Here is a 15061-nt window from a genome sequence, read left to right as displayed (position 1 = left end):
GCTTATATATGTTTATTTATACTGTTTGGACCTTATTGTGCTTTTCTTGTTTATAGTTTTCATTGAATTTGGGAAGGTTTTGACCATTATATCCTCAAATATTTTCTCTGTCTTCTATCTTCACTTACCTCTGATTTTATATGTGAATATATACCCTTCATATCATTCTACTGAAAGCATACTATATTGCTGTATATTCAGGGTTTTGGTTGGTTGTTTGTTTTTTCATTGTATAATTTTTCATTTCAGATATTTTCTTTTTCATTTCTAGATGTTTCAGTTAATTCTTTTTAATGTTTTCAGTTTGTTTCTTCATTATGTTTTTGTTTTCCTTTAGGTCTTTGAACAAATTGATGATATTAATAATGACTGATTTAAAATATATGCTAATTCCATCATCTCTCTCATTTCTGGGTCTGTTCTATCGATGGATTCCACCTTATGTTTAAAAAGGAATAGAAATTTAATGGAAAACTTACGAGTAATGAGAGGCTTTAGGGATGTTGAGCTTTATAAAAGAAAACATACTAATCGTTTGAACATGTACTTTATGCAAGACATTGAGCTTTTTGAGGGAAGTCAGATGGGACTAAGATAGTCTTTCTTTGCCTTTAAGAACTTGCTATTTAGTATGAAAGTTGAACTTGTAACCATTTTGTTTGGGACTCCTGATTGATTGTAGCATGAAAAAGATATTTTTACCCCCAAACTTTATTATCTTTCTCAATAGAAATAAGAAAAGAAGGGGAAAGAAGGGACGGAAAACCATTATTAATTAAAATAAGATTTAGCCATAGGCCAAAACAAAAACTGTGAAGAATTATGTCAAGTGCAGTAGAGATGGGACAAGATTGAATGAGGATGGCAAAATTGCACGCAGACCTCTGCATATCTTGTGCAGAATCAAGAAGGAAAGAATGGCAAGGGAGAAGACAAAATATACCAAGCAATTGTTTAAAGTCAGGAGAAGAGACATTTAAAAATCCAAATCACTAGGCTGAAAGGGTCATTGTGACTTCCACAGACTTTCTGCCCAACCTGAAAGCAAGAATGTGGATTAAGGACAGAGGCCCTGCGGGTTCTTCCTAGAAACTGTGGCCATAAAGTACTTGGGTAGATACAGCTGCCACTGTTTTATCTCGTGTTTTAGCAAACTCCTAGGATCAAGTAGCCTCCATTAAAAAGTGAATAATAATTAGAAAGGAACCAGTTAGAGGTGATGCTAAGATAGCATTTTTTAAAGGAGGTAAGAAACATTAAAAGCAGAATATACAACAGAAAAATTATGTGAAGAAGCAGAAGAAACTTCAGACAAATACGTCTCTGGGAGCTTGAAGCATTTAAGATAAAACATGGTATCTTCAAAACAAGAACTCAGATAAATATATACAATAGTTCAAAAAGCAATGATGAGACAATACTAAGTGGTCTGGAAAAGCACAGCGGGAGAGATATGAAAGCATTATTCTAGAAAGAAAACTGATGTCAGAGCAAAAAGTAAAATGAATAATGTTGCAAACAGGGTCATGAAGGATGGAGCTTGAGCAAAATAAGCAAAATAAAGTGAAAAAGAGTATGGATCAAGACCACAAAGCATTTATTGCCGAATAAATGATAACTACTAAAGACAAAGGTGATAACACATGACTCTGAAGAAGATGACAAAACAAAGGAATAAAAATAATTAACAAAAATAGATGAAAAAAATTCCTAAAATAAAACCTACAGCAACTCATGAACTATAGTATCCCTGAGCCCTTAGAGAAAAAATGACTCAATCTAAGCACGGGATGAATCAAAGTAGAGAACCCAGAAACGAAGCTGCCTTATTAGGAAAGAAGTCACGGTTAGGAAACAGGGTGAAAATGTAAATCTTTGCAGTGTAGGGATAATGTAATTGGAGTAGGAAGGGAGTGAGACTCGAAAAATATGTCTGTTCTTTAAAAGATTAATGAAGCTATAGATTTTTAGGACATTATTTAATGTTATTGTCAGGAACTGAGCTGGGGAAGACAACTGAGCTGTCAGGGGGTAGAGTAGCTGATTAAAGCAACAAAGGAGAATAAAAAGAGTGAAGCCTTACTCACTTACTGTGATGGTAAAAGCAAGTCTAAAAGCAGAGAAAACGCAACACCCCATTTAGTTTCCCCATCAGACAGCATACTGGTGGAGAGTTGAGTGGATCAGCACAGATGTGGGGGGTCAGCTTACTGTTGGGAGCCCCTGGAGTTGGGGGAAGGCTGGGACAGAAAAGTCCCGGATACTGGTCAGAGTGGGGCGAGGTATCTTCAAGGTTTCCCCCTGCTCTTGTAAGGAGGCCTTGGCAGAAATAGGTGGTGCCTGAAGGGGACCTCTGCCCAAGGCCTCAGATAGAGAGACCTGGGAATGCAGTTATGTGAGGAGCATGGCTGGCTGGGGACCTCAGACCTGGACTGCAGCTGCCCTCAGAGCCTGAGATGCGTGAGTTCTGCACCAAGTCTGGGTGGAGAGGGTATCTTCCCCAGTGAAGTTTTTACTCTCCTGGGCAAAGCCTTGTAACTGCCTATAGTCAGGTCTGAGAAAATCACATACAGGTTTTTAGCCAGCAGCAGGACTCCTCAGTGATAAAGATAACTAGTAATAACACTAAAATCTGTAATTTCTCTAGATAGAAAATGGGAAATTACTAGTCAATACTATATAAACTTTATGTGAGCAGAAACCTTGCCTAGTTTGTTCATTGTTGTTTTCCCAGACTTAGCACAATGTCTGGCCTATAGTAGATACTCCGAAATCTTGGTGGGTTAATTTATAAACACTGTTTAATGAACAACATATTGTGCCTAAACAATGGACAAGTACCACTCAAATGTCAGCAAAGGCTAATGCGTTTCAGAATTAATGTTAGATAAGATGGACTTCAAGGAAAAATCATTTAAGAGTCATCGGAAGTTACCATGATGATTAGTCCAATCCTCAAGAAAGATATGATTGTCATGTACAAAGTCACATCAGAGTTCATAGGGCAGGAAATGGTAGGAAATACCTACTCAGTAAATGGTTTTGAGTACCCACTATATGCCACAAAACAGGAAAACCATTGTCTTATGAATATAAACTCAGTAATTCTGAATAAAATATGACCAAATAGATCAAAAGCACATTAAAAGAATAGCATTGCATAACCGAAATGAATTTTGTTTTGGGAATGCAAAAGTAGTTGAGTGTTTAGGAATTCTATTAATATTATTTAACATAGTAGTAATTGGAAAGAGCCAAACTATATGTTAGAAAACATTTGACAAAATGTAGTGTCTTTCTGATTGTTTTCAATCGTTCTTAATAAATTAGAACAAATGAATATTACCACAATATTATCACTTACCATTTAAGTGATACATATGTCACTTACTGGCTTAATATGTGCAAGCACGTGTGTGTGTTTATATTTGTGTTTAAACACATGCACACACATAGATACATATCTCCAGATCTAGTAACATGCTAACTGGTAAAACTTTAAAGGCATTCTCATTAAAATAATGAACAAGACCAGGATGTTCACCTTTGGCACTATTATTTAATATTGTGGATATTAGCTAATGCACTCATAAAGAGAAATAGTGTATAAATATTAAGGAGGATTCTAAAGAATAATTGTATGTGCCTGAAAAACACCAAATGGCTAAAAATAGTATGAGAAACTATTAGTATAGTTAATAGTAAGCTAAAAGTAGTACGAGGAACAATTAGTGCATTTAATAAGGAGGCTGGTTACAAAAAATATGACAACCACTAGCTTACTACATGCAAACAAAACACTTGAAACCTATGTAATTTTACAAGCCATTGTCACCCCAATAAGTTTTAATTTAAAAAGTTAGAAAATATAATTGAAGAAAGTTTTTGTTTTGTTTTGTTTTGTTTTTACAGTAGCAATGCAGAAGTTATAAACATTGAGAAATAAACTTAATGAGAAATCTGCATGACCCACGTGGGAAAAAAGGGATTTGAAAAATGGAAGCATATTATGGTTTTGGATAGGATGACAGAATATTATATAAAATTTAGTTCTCTTTAGATTAACTATAAATTCATTACAATTGTCAAAATTTGTTGTTTTCTACTCTTTGGATTTCTTCCAAAAGTTTAAATGAAAATTAAGTGTAAGAATAGCTAGGAAACTTTCTGAGAAAAGAAGGAATAAAGCAAGTAGGGGGACAAATAAAACTGCTCATCAACATGTGATAAACACTGTTACCACAGAGTTGATCTAATATTATATGAAAGAAATTATGTTTTTATTAACTTATATGGCCAGGTTATGGAAAAAGAATAGATTTCTGTCAGCTCTAAAATGTCAGAGTACAGTTAACTCTTAAGCAACGTGGGAGTCAGGCACCAGCCCAATTTCATTTTACATACATGTCTTAAACTGCTTAAAAGGCCTGCGATGCTAAAATGATAGACATGTACATTCAAATTTTCAACATAATGGAGACAACTGATATGTTTCCCTAGTTAACTCACATTTTACATAACTCAGAATAAAACTTTTCCTGTTTTATTCATATACTTGAACTTCTTAGAAATGTGTCATAATTAGGAAGACTGTGATTCTGGGCTTATCGCTTTACATTTCTGGCAAAAAAATGTGCACTAAGAGTGCTTCATGAGAACTGACACACCCATCATTCAATCTTCTGATGTATAAAACAGGAGGGAAATAACACATTTTTCAACTCCTTAGCTCAGTAGGGATTATTTTGATTCATCTACAATCATTTGAACTTCTTTGACCACACACAACTGTAAAACAGTATAATAATTGTGGATATCTGAGAATGGGACCTTTTTCCATTTGGTGATATAGTAACAGAGAGACATACATGAAAGGAATGGTAACAGGTCAGTACATCACATTTCCTAAATAAAAAATACTATGAGAGTGAGATGTTAAAAAATTTCCTAGATCCTAGCCTGAAAATCGTTAATTATAAAATAAAGTTCTCCGTGTTTCACTCCAGAAAACATAGCAGTGTGAGACCTTAGATATCACAGAGAGTGAAATGCAAAGGATCCAGGACACTAGTGTCCCAGCTCTGCATTGGCTGTCTCTGGGACTCCGGCAAAGTCACTTCATTTTTCATAGCGGCAGTTTTGCTTCACTTCCTTCCCAAGATTGCTTTGAAGAGTTAGTTTTACTGAAGTTGATTTGAAAAGTATTAAGTGTTATGTAAAGCTTTACGTGTTGTAAATAAAACTGTTAAGTGTTACAGTTTCTGATATATTCAGTTATAATTAGTTACCATTTTTCTTTCTTTCCCTTTCTATGCATGTTTTTACATTCTTTTCTTTTTCCCCCACATGTTCATTCTTTAGGGCATTACCCTAGAAGAGTTTGACAGGTTATCTTTCAATATGATTTTAATGAGCCCTCCCTGTCAGCCATTCACAAGGTATGTATAATGCATATTTCTCTGTTGAGAAAGAGGACTTTTGAAGGTCTCATTAAATCAAACCATAGCATAGTTTCGAGCATGAACACTTTGAAGTGTATCAGCTGCATTTTCATAGTTTTGAAATGTTTCATAAATAATTCCTTTTATCTACTTGTATTTATAATTCAGTATTAATCACGAAGGAAATCGTAATTACTGCCACATGAGCAAAGTAATTTGATCAGTAGTAGATATGCAGAGACTATCTGGGACCTCTTCTGTAACCACCTAAGATGCAATCACGTGCTGCTTTTTGATGGGGATACCTTCTAAGAAATGCAACATTAGGGCTATTTCGTTGTACAAACATCCTAGAGCGCACTTACGTAAACCTGGATGGTGTAGGCCACCACACACCCAGGCTCTATGGTACAGCCTATTGCTCCTAGGCTGCAAGTCTGTACAGTATGTAACTGTGCTGAATACTGGAGGCCACTGCAACACAATGGTAAGTATTTGTGTATCTGAACATATGTAAACATAGAAAAGGTACAGTAAAAATACGGTATAAAAGGTAAAAAATGGTACACTTGCATAGGGTACTTACCATGAATGGAGCTCGCAGGACTGGACGTTGCTCAGGGTGAGTCAGGGAGTGAGTGGGGAGTGAACATGAAGGCCTGGGACGTGACTGTACACGGCTGTAGGTTTGATACATGCTGTACATCAGGCTACACTACATTTATAAAACAACACGAGATTGAATCAAACAGTAAAAAATGATGCAATCTCTAGAGATGTGGTGAACGGAAATATGAGGCTGCTGCCAGCATAACATGACATGCTGTGCTACAGCACATTTTTTTTTTAATAACTAGAAAGAGTACACTCTAAAATAATGACAAAAAGTACAGTATAGTAAATACATAAACCAGTATTTAACCAATATAATCGTTTATTATCATGAGCAACTATTAGGTACTGTACGTAATTGCCTGTGCTGTACTTTTACACGACTGACAGCGCGGTAGGTTTGTTTCCACCTGCATCAGCACAGACATGTGAGTGATGCATTGCGCTATGATGTTGTGACGGCCACGTCACTAGGCGATAGGAAGTTTCCAGCTCCATTATAACTTATGCTGATAGTAGGAGCAGTAATGGATTCTGTAGCACCATCATTATTTGGAACGCGGAAAGGAAAGGGCCAGGATGAGAAGAACCCAACATTTCTGAGGAATCTGTTCAAGTCCATTCTTATCTCCCATCTGAGTCTCAGGTCCACTGATGGTTTTGGCCCGGCTGTCAGGTATGAGGAAACTGACCAATGTTACCAAGTAACTTATTTAAGACTATGAGGCTAATACGTAGCACGGTCCTTTTGTTTCTGCTTCTCAGGTCCAACCCAAGTCTTCCTTCCTGCTTCTTAATTGATCAGGTGGAATCTTACTTGTTAGATCTAATTGCTAGTTCACATACTGCCTGTTGTTCCTGCTTGTAGAATCAAGCCTTCAGCTTAAGTCTCTCCTAGTATTTACATGGGTAGGATTGTCCTCAGTCTCACTACTTTGATCTGCTCAGATGGTGCGTAGTCATGAATGCCATCAGCTCTACGTTGCCCCCTACCCAACCAGTTCATTCATCAGAGCTTTTGTCTCATCTGGGGCAGAGCAAAAGGTGTCATCAGCCAAGTGTGTGTGCGCGTCTGTCCTAATCCAAGTGATTTTAAGAGGGTAATTGATTTTATTCTTTAACTTCTTTTTCTTTGGCTCATGTAAGTTATTTGACATACTGTTTTGTAAAAATAAATTTTAAGTATTTATTATATAGGCAAGCCTTTTTTTTTCTTTTAAGTGATTAAATACATTACTAGTTTAAATTCACTTGGTTTTGACTTTTTAAAAGTTATTTGATATCTTTATGTAAAATTCTTGATAAATGTGTTTGTGCTTTCTCTATCCCTTTAGAATTGGTCTTCAAGGTGATGTGACTGATCCAAGGACGAATAGCTTCTTATATATTCTAGACATTCTCCCAAGGTAAAACCTGAGATTCCTGTACTAACTTACCATAAATTTAAAACTGGATCTGGAAGAATGTGATGTTGGTCATTTTATAGGGTTGAGCAGTATATACATGTCACCTGGTGTACGTCATTTATCTTCTTCTGCCACGACTAATAGAATAACTGCGAGTGTTTGCTGATTCCACAGTTGCCACTACAGTGAGTGACAGGGAATTACAGCCTGATAGGTAAATTCTGTTGCCCCTGCCCATAGTATCACTGCAGAGGAAGCTTAAGTTAGTGAATGCTGTTGCCATGGCCTGGAAACTCGTGTTCACCCTGGAAACCGCCATTCTGTGTCAATGGCAGCCCCTTGAGCTGTGCAGTGCAGAGGCTCTGCATGAACCCATGTTTTGAGATAATGGAAATTAGCATTTCAGCTATTAACTTTATCAGGTATACCATGTTTATGGGGAAAAACGAATAACATCTATGTTGTCTCCATCTCTTATAAAGTTGTTTTATATAAAATAGAGAGGTCAGAACACTACTTATTTCCCACAAGTAAGGATTTTCTTTACTTCTTACTTCTTCATAATGAGATGTTTGGGATTCCATTTGTTTTTGTTTTTCTTTTTTTTTTTTTAGATTACAAAAATTACCGAAGTATATTCTGTTAGAAAATGTTAAAGGTTTTGAAATATCTTCTACAAGGTAAAAAATGTCTTGTGTTCGTCTTAGACTTAGTATATTTTGTAGTAGGAACTGTTGTGAAATAAAGATCTGAAACACCTACATTCTGACGTTTTATATATGTTACATATTTTATTCATTAATATGATTTTGACTAATTATTAATGTAAAGTATCACAGAGTTAGGTTGAACTCATTCTCTTCCATTTCGATATGTTTGAATGTTTCCAGAATGAGCACTCATTTTAATCAGAAGGGTATTTCTCAGTTGCAGTTGCTTATATTGATGCCTATTGCTTTAGAAGTTGGAATGTTTTCAGTAAGACTTGGTTCTGTGGACAGGCGTTTTCTGTCCTACAGTGAGATGGAAGAAGCAAGCCCTGTGTCAGCGCCCTTTCAGATGGTAGCCCAGCTAAAGAGAAAGCATCCGTGTTCTTGATTCAGCTGCTGTCTGTAACAGTGTTTGCCCATCTGACTTGCTATTGGTCATTCTAGTTCCCAAAGCAGATTTGTCATCAGTAGATTAGTGATTGTAACTCTCACCAATTTGGATAAATTATCTGACAGCTTTATTTATTTATAATAGAAAGTATCTCTGTCTTTTTTTGGGAAATGTAATTTGTCAAGTTCTGGACTTAAAGACCTAGGAGCATTCTCTTTCTAAACAACTTGAGTGGAGATACAGTTTTCAGTTAAGATGAAGTTTTATGTATATTTTGTATAAGAGCCCTATTTCCAACTGTAGAGTGAAAGCTTTTCCTTTTTTTTTTTCCCTTTTTGTCTTTTCAGAGACCTGTTAATACAAACAATAGAAAATTGCGGCTTTCAATACCAAGAATTTCTATTATCTCCAACCTCTGTAGGTACCACAATTATAAACTGTTACATAAATTTTCCCAAAGGGAATTTGAATCAGTAAGAAGACTGGATCTATTTTGGATATTATTATAGGTAAATCTTAAAATTAGTTCAGGCATGGATCTTTCTAAAGAATATAGTACAGACATATAGATTCATTTATACATATTTTATGAAAAAATATATAGCTTGAGGCTCATAGAGAATATATTTTTCTTTCCACACACAAAGTGTGTTTTGAAAATATGTGACATTTGGTATTTTCAAAGTAGTTGTGCTGTAGTTTAGTAATGCTTCAAAATAATCCAAAATAGAACACAAAATGAACATATGGTAATTTTCTCATTGCTTTTTCTGGGACACACCATTAATGTGCAAGCTTTTGTTTCTTGTGTAAGAAATTGAAGTAATTGGCTATGATAAGATCTTTGGTAGATCTTTGATATTACAAGCATCACTATCTATTTTTTCTTTTGTCTTTGTGTTTGTTAGTCTCTTACTAGCTTTCACCTATTATACACTTGTTTGCCCTGAAATGAAAAGAAAACCCATTTCAAAAATTAGATGTACAACTGTGGAAATTAGCAACATGTCTGACATCTAAGTTCATTTCATATTTATTGCCTTTTAACTTTTAAAATTTAGTGAATCCTACTTTTTAAATAAAATGAGGTAATAAATAACAAAGAATAGGTATATGTGATTTATTTTATGATTACTATATTATCAATAATGAATGTAAAAATGTCTATATAACTTCTTACCTGGGAAATATAAAATGAAAGAGAGGTATGATTCACCAGATTCAATCTTTGTTTTATTCAAATAAAGGTACAAATCAGCAATTTAAAAAGTTTAAGAATTTGCTATATTTTTCTACAAATCAATAACAATGTTTTTTCTGTCAGAAGCTAAAGGTACACATGTATGAATTTCTTTACTCGGTGCTAACTGTTGATACAGAGCTCTTTCATTTCCTATAGTAACTAACTGCTCTGGTTTCCTTACAGCTTGGCATTCCAAATTCAAGGCTACGGTATTTCCTGATTGCAAAGCTTCAGTCAGAGCCATTACCTTTTCAAGTCCCTGGTCAGGTATTGTTGTTGTTGCTATTGTCATCGTTATTATAATTTATCTATTGTAAATATATATGAGCCTGCTGATTTATTTCAAGAACTACTTTGTGGAAGTTTGTGTGTATCTTATGGAGCTTACAGTATAGAATGTGCCCTAGCTCTATCCTCTAGGACTTTTTCTTATCCTCTTATTGCTTTAAACACAACAAAAACTAAACAAAAAACAAAAACATTTCTTTCATAATTAGAAAAAAAGTAAGTTGAAACTAAAAGAAAAAAAAATTACCTTTAGTGCTATTATCCTCCTGTTCCCCCTAGAATTAACCTTCTGACGGTTGACTATTTTGCATCTATCCTTTTCTCCTCCAGTACAATCCATGGATTACTTTGGATAAAATTCAGTTATGCTATCTGAAAAAATGGCTTAAGGGTATTTTAACACATTGGTTACATTTTCTTTGAAGTCAGTGCTATTTAGCCTTAATCAATTAAAATATAGTAATGATTACTGCAAACTAGAATAAAATGCTCGATTGCCATAGATAGGATCTCTAATTACGCAATCAATGCTGTATGTGCTTCTGTCAGAAATTGGTCTGAATCAGAGAGTTGCAGTGGTTCAGGGAAGCTCCCTGTAACTGTCATGGGTAAGAACTCAAAGCCATGTCCTACTGTCAGAGTCAGTAGTGTCATTTGAATCCCCTACAATACGATGTCAATGCATCTCCCTTTCCATAGCGGGCACTTCCAGAAGCAGTGTATAAAATATATTAACAAATTAATTAAAAATTCCTGGAACTATTTTTTGTTTTTACAAAGTAGGACTTCGTCCATGGTTGCATGTTTTGCAGGAACAAGTTTTTCCTGTGGGACTCAGGAATAGAAATAACCTTTGAGGGTGAAAGGTGCTTTCCTTTTTTTAATTACTAGTTTTCCTTTAGATCATGGGTATATTCTAGTTTTTCTTTTTTAATGATGGGGTATGACAAACTTTGGGGTGTGATGCAAAACACATTTTCTAGAAATGTTAATGTTGCTTTCTAAACGTTTTTTCCAATAATGAGGCTCTACGTACATACAATATACTTCCTATTACTTTGTTGAATGTTTTTATTAAATGCAGAAAGCCTTAACTCCATGAAATAAATTATCTGTAGCCGGATGACACTACAGATATATGATGAATAGCTTGTAATAACTTGTATAAATACACATAAACCACAGTTTTTATCTTTTTAATTACAACTTTATAAAAACTAAAGAGATATTTTGCATAATGTTGAATGGACATTGTTAATTTGTTTTTTATTTTTAAAAGCTTTTGACAATTTATGTATTTTTACTTAATGCCAGGTGCTGATGGAATTCCCCAAAATTGAATCTGAACATCTACAAAAACATGCAATAGATGCAGAAAATAAAATTGAAGGAAAGAAAATTGGACCAAATGTTTGCTTTACTAGCAGCAAACAATGTTCTGGAAAAGAAGACATTCTTTATAAGCTTGAAACTGCAGAAGAACTTGACCGGAAACATCAACAGGACAGTGATCTCTCTGTGCAGATGCTAAAAGATTTTCTTGAAGATGACATTGACCTGAATCAGTACTTTTTACCCCCAAAGTCATTGCTGCGCTATGCTCTTTTATTAGACATTGTAAAGCCCACTTGCAGAAGGTCCATGTGCTTTACGAAAGGGTAGGTTTTAAAGAGATTCTATTCATGGTATATCCAAAATAACCAGGTTTTTATACCTGTTGTTTCTTTTAGTTCTTCGCAAAACAAGGAGCATTTTAGAAAATGTTTCTGCTAGAATGATTGTTTCACCCTTACTTGCCTGCTTTCGTGTTCTAATAGAATGCACGAGTGAAAATTCCTTCTGGCAAAACATTATGTGCACAACCCATAAAAGTGCTCATAAAACACGATGCCATTTGTTTGGTGACCTTCACAGAAGCTTAATTACCCGTGGTAGAAACAGGGTTTCTATAAATGGTGAATTGCTCATTTTTAGCACTTTGCTTTTTCTGGCACATCAGACGTCAAAAATTCATATCCACTCTCATGATCAATGTAGAAGAAGAAATTAAATTTTAATATCAAGATATAAAATTGATTCATCTGGCACATGTTGGAGCACATTTAAATTTTACTCTGTTTTAAATAAGTAATCTGTTCTCATGGTTCAGAATGTAAAAGGCACTAAGACTATAAGACTCCCTTCTTTTACTGGTTAACTTTGGATTATTTCTTCAGTATATTTTTCATCAACTTTTTTAAAACCTAGAAAGAGGGAGAAAATTAGGCCTTTCCAGAAAATTTTGTAAAAATCCCTGACTCAGCTTTGTTAATGCCACTCAACCTCATTTGAGAAATAGTTGTATGATCTGAAACTTCAAGCCTTTTTACCTACTAGGTAGCTGTCTTGCAAAAGACACTGCGTCCCTGATACAGTCACACCAGACTCGTTTTGATTTTATCACACTTTGCCCTTGTACTTTCAGGAACACAGGTTTATTGCCTTCCATTACCTTAAAAGACTTCTCTCAGCTGTTGTCTATTTCCAAGTCCAATAGATTCTTGTTAGGATTCTAATAAAACAAGACCTACCAATTTTGTAATAAAAAACAGCCTTGAAATTCTTTTGTAATTATAAAGATCATATAAAAGAAGTCATATTGTAAAAGTCTATTTTAGTGTAGATTATATAAACATACATATATACGTGTATATATATATATATATATATATATGTATATATGATATATGAGAAAACAATTAGAAAAAAATTTTTCCCTAGTGAGACTTACTCTAATGTATACTTTAAATTGCTCTATTAGGATAAAAGATACTGCTAACATGTTGAACAGCCAGGATGGTGATGATCTTACGAAAGAAATATTACTAATACCTTTCTAAGTGTTTTATAATTTCCAATACCATTTTTTATACAATGGTCTCATTGTTTTATGAAAAGAGTAAAAACGTACTGTGTTACAGTAATAGGCAGGTGCACATTCTGTGGGCCGTGTTTGCCATTGGGTACTGGAAAATAGGGTTTTGTGTCCAGGAGAAGAAATGGTTCTGACTTTATACAAAAGAGGAGCAATTTATTTTCACCTACATAGCATTTGGGTTAATATAGCACGGATGCAAATGTTGAACAGTATTATATTTGTATATTAAATTGTAACAAATACATACTTATTAATGATGAACATTAAAAAAAAATGACAGTACAAAGAAATGACAATTGATAATCTGCAATTCAAAATAGTATTTACACAACTCAGAAAACTATGCCAAGTTTAGTGTCTGAGAAGTTTAAATAGAATGATCTTATGTTTTTCACCCAGTAATTTTTCAGTTACAAAGCATGTGTATGTGACATTATCTAGAATATTTCAGAAGGATATAATTATGTAGCTGATTAATTTATTCAGGAAATATTTAAGATATTTAGTATTAACAAATATATTAGATGCTGTATAATGTTCGTGTTAATTTTTCAGTTACGGAAGGTACATAGAAGGGACAGGATCTGTGTTACAGACTGCTGAGGACGTGCAGGTACTATGCGTGCTTTAGAACTAAATTATTTGAAAATAATTTTAAATAAAACTATCTTTAATATTTAAAATTTGCGAATGTTAAAATAATTTTACATGTTCCGTTAGGAAATGAATATATATAACTCACTCATATTTGTATTCATATATAGTAATTCTTTACTATAGAATTTTTTTTTTCTTGTTACATATGAGTTTATGTACAAAGAATGTTCCATGTTTTTATTTCCTTTTTATTCTTACCTTTTGTGTTTTTTTATTCCATAAAGAGTAAATTGATATGCAGTGTACAATAGTTAATTTCTCCAAAATTATGCATATATATTTTAGTATTGGAGCACATATTATAAAACTGCTGTTTAGGGAAAGAAATCTATGTTTTAGCAAAGCTTTTTATTACTACTTCAGTTATAAACTCTTCATGGCATCATGGCTGAATATAAGCTTGATATATTGCAAGTTTTATACTTTGGAATAAGTCTGAAGTGAAATCACATTATCTTTTTTACTGATTTAAACTCTTACTATTAATAAAATTTACCCATGGTAAAAATCCTATCAGAAGCAAATGAATGTCTATATTTGAGAAATCATATTTACTAAATATTTTATCATTTTAAGAAAATAATTTGATGAAATTAATCATAAACAGTAAATATTTTAATGATCTACTTGTTAGCATTGCAAAACTGACTTCGTTGATTGATCAAGTTTCTTTTTATGCGTCTTTCACTGTATTTCTTTTGTTATATTGTCATTTATTGTTTATATTCTTATGATTTAATTTTTGAGGGATCGAAAATGACAATATCCTGTCAAAAATGACTGCAAGTATCCTGAACTGTTCAACATTAAGCTTTTATTCATTTTCAAAGTTTACATTTCCGTTGATGAGCCAATGATAAAGTTTATCTCACAGAGACATTTTGCCCCACCCGTGCATTGGCTGCCTTGTGTTACAGCAGAATATATATATATATATATATATATATATATATATGTATATATATGTATGTATATATATATGTGTATATATATGTATGTATATACACACACATATATATATACACACATATATTCACACACATACACAACTATCGTTTTTAAACTGTCTCACAATAGATGATCTTATCATAACAAGTCTAGTTGCAATCTACTTTATCAGTTATTTTGGATGTTTTCTTACAGATTGAGAATATCTACAAATCTCTTACCAATTTGTCACAAGAAGAAAAGATAACAAAATTGTCAATGCTTAAACTTCGATATTTCACTCCTAAAGAAATAGCAAATCTCCTTGGATTTCCTCCAGAGTTCGGTATGTGGGATACATTCAGACCTCTGCTTTCATTTATAAAAGGTCCCCAAGTTCATTAGAGACTCATATATGTATTTTACAAAGAAACCCTTACTCAGGCGGATGGATGTAAGAAACGTTTTT

General features: G+C 33.7%; 1 protein-coding gene across 11 annotated transcripts in view; it reads left to right on the top strand.

Annotated features, from left to right (window-relative positions):
- TRDMT1 (tRNA aspartic acid methyltransferase 1) overlaps positions 1–15061 on the top strand; it is a 73715-nt gene that overhangs the window by 50377 nt on the left and 8277 nt on the right. For 6 of the 11 annotated variants that reach the window (XM_019746067.3, XM_088789040.1, XM_088789041.1 and 3 more), the window contains 7 exons: positions 7388–7459; positions 8074–8139; positions 8908–8977; positions 9987–10070; positions 11406–11749; positions 13564–13621; positions 14809–14938. In XM_019746067.3, coding sequence (XP_019601626.3) covers positions 7388–7459; positions 8074–8139; positions 8908–8977; positions 9987–10070; positions 11406–11749; positions 13564–13621; positions 14809–14938 — 824 coding nt within the window. Of the gene's footprint in view, positions 1–5361; positions 5439–5459; positions 7154–7387; positions 7460–8073; positions 8140–8907; positions 8978–9986; positions 10071–11405; positions 11750–13563; positions 13622–14808; positions 14939–15061 lie in introns of those variants that run through there. The other 5 variants (XM_019746060.3, XM_019746062.3, XM_088789042.1 and 2 more) reach the window with 3 other exon arrangements.

The sequence above is a fragment of the Rhinolophus sinicus genome, chromosome 1, assembly GCF_057876585.1.
Source record: "Rhinolophus sinicus isolate RSI-liver-muscle chromosome 1, RSI-T2T, whole genome shotgun sequence".
NCBI classification, from domain to species: domain Eukaryota; kingdom Metazoa; phylum Chordata; class Mammalia; order Chiroptera; family Rhinolophidae; genus Rhinolophus; species Rhinolophus sinicus.
Note: the sequence above shows the minus strand (reverse complement) of the source record. Positions and strands in the feature narration are given on the sequence as shown.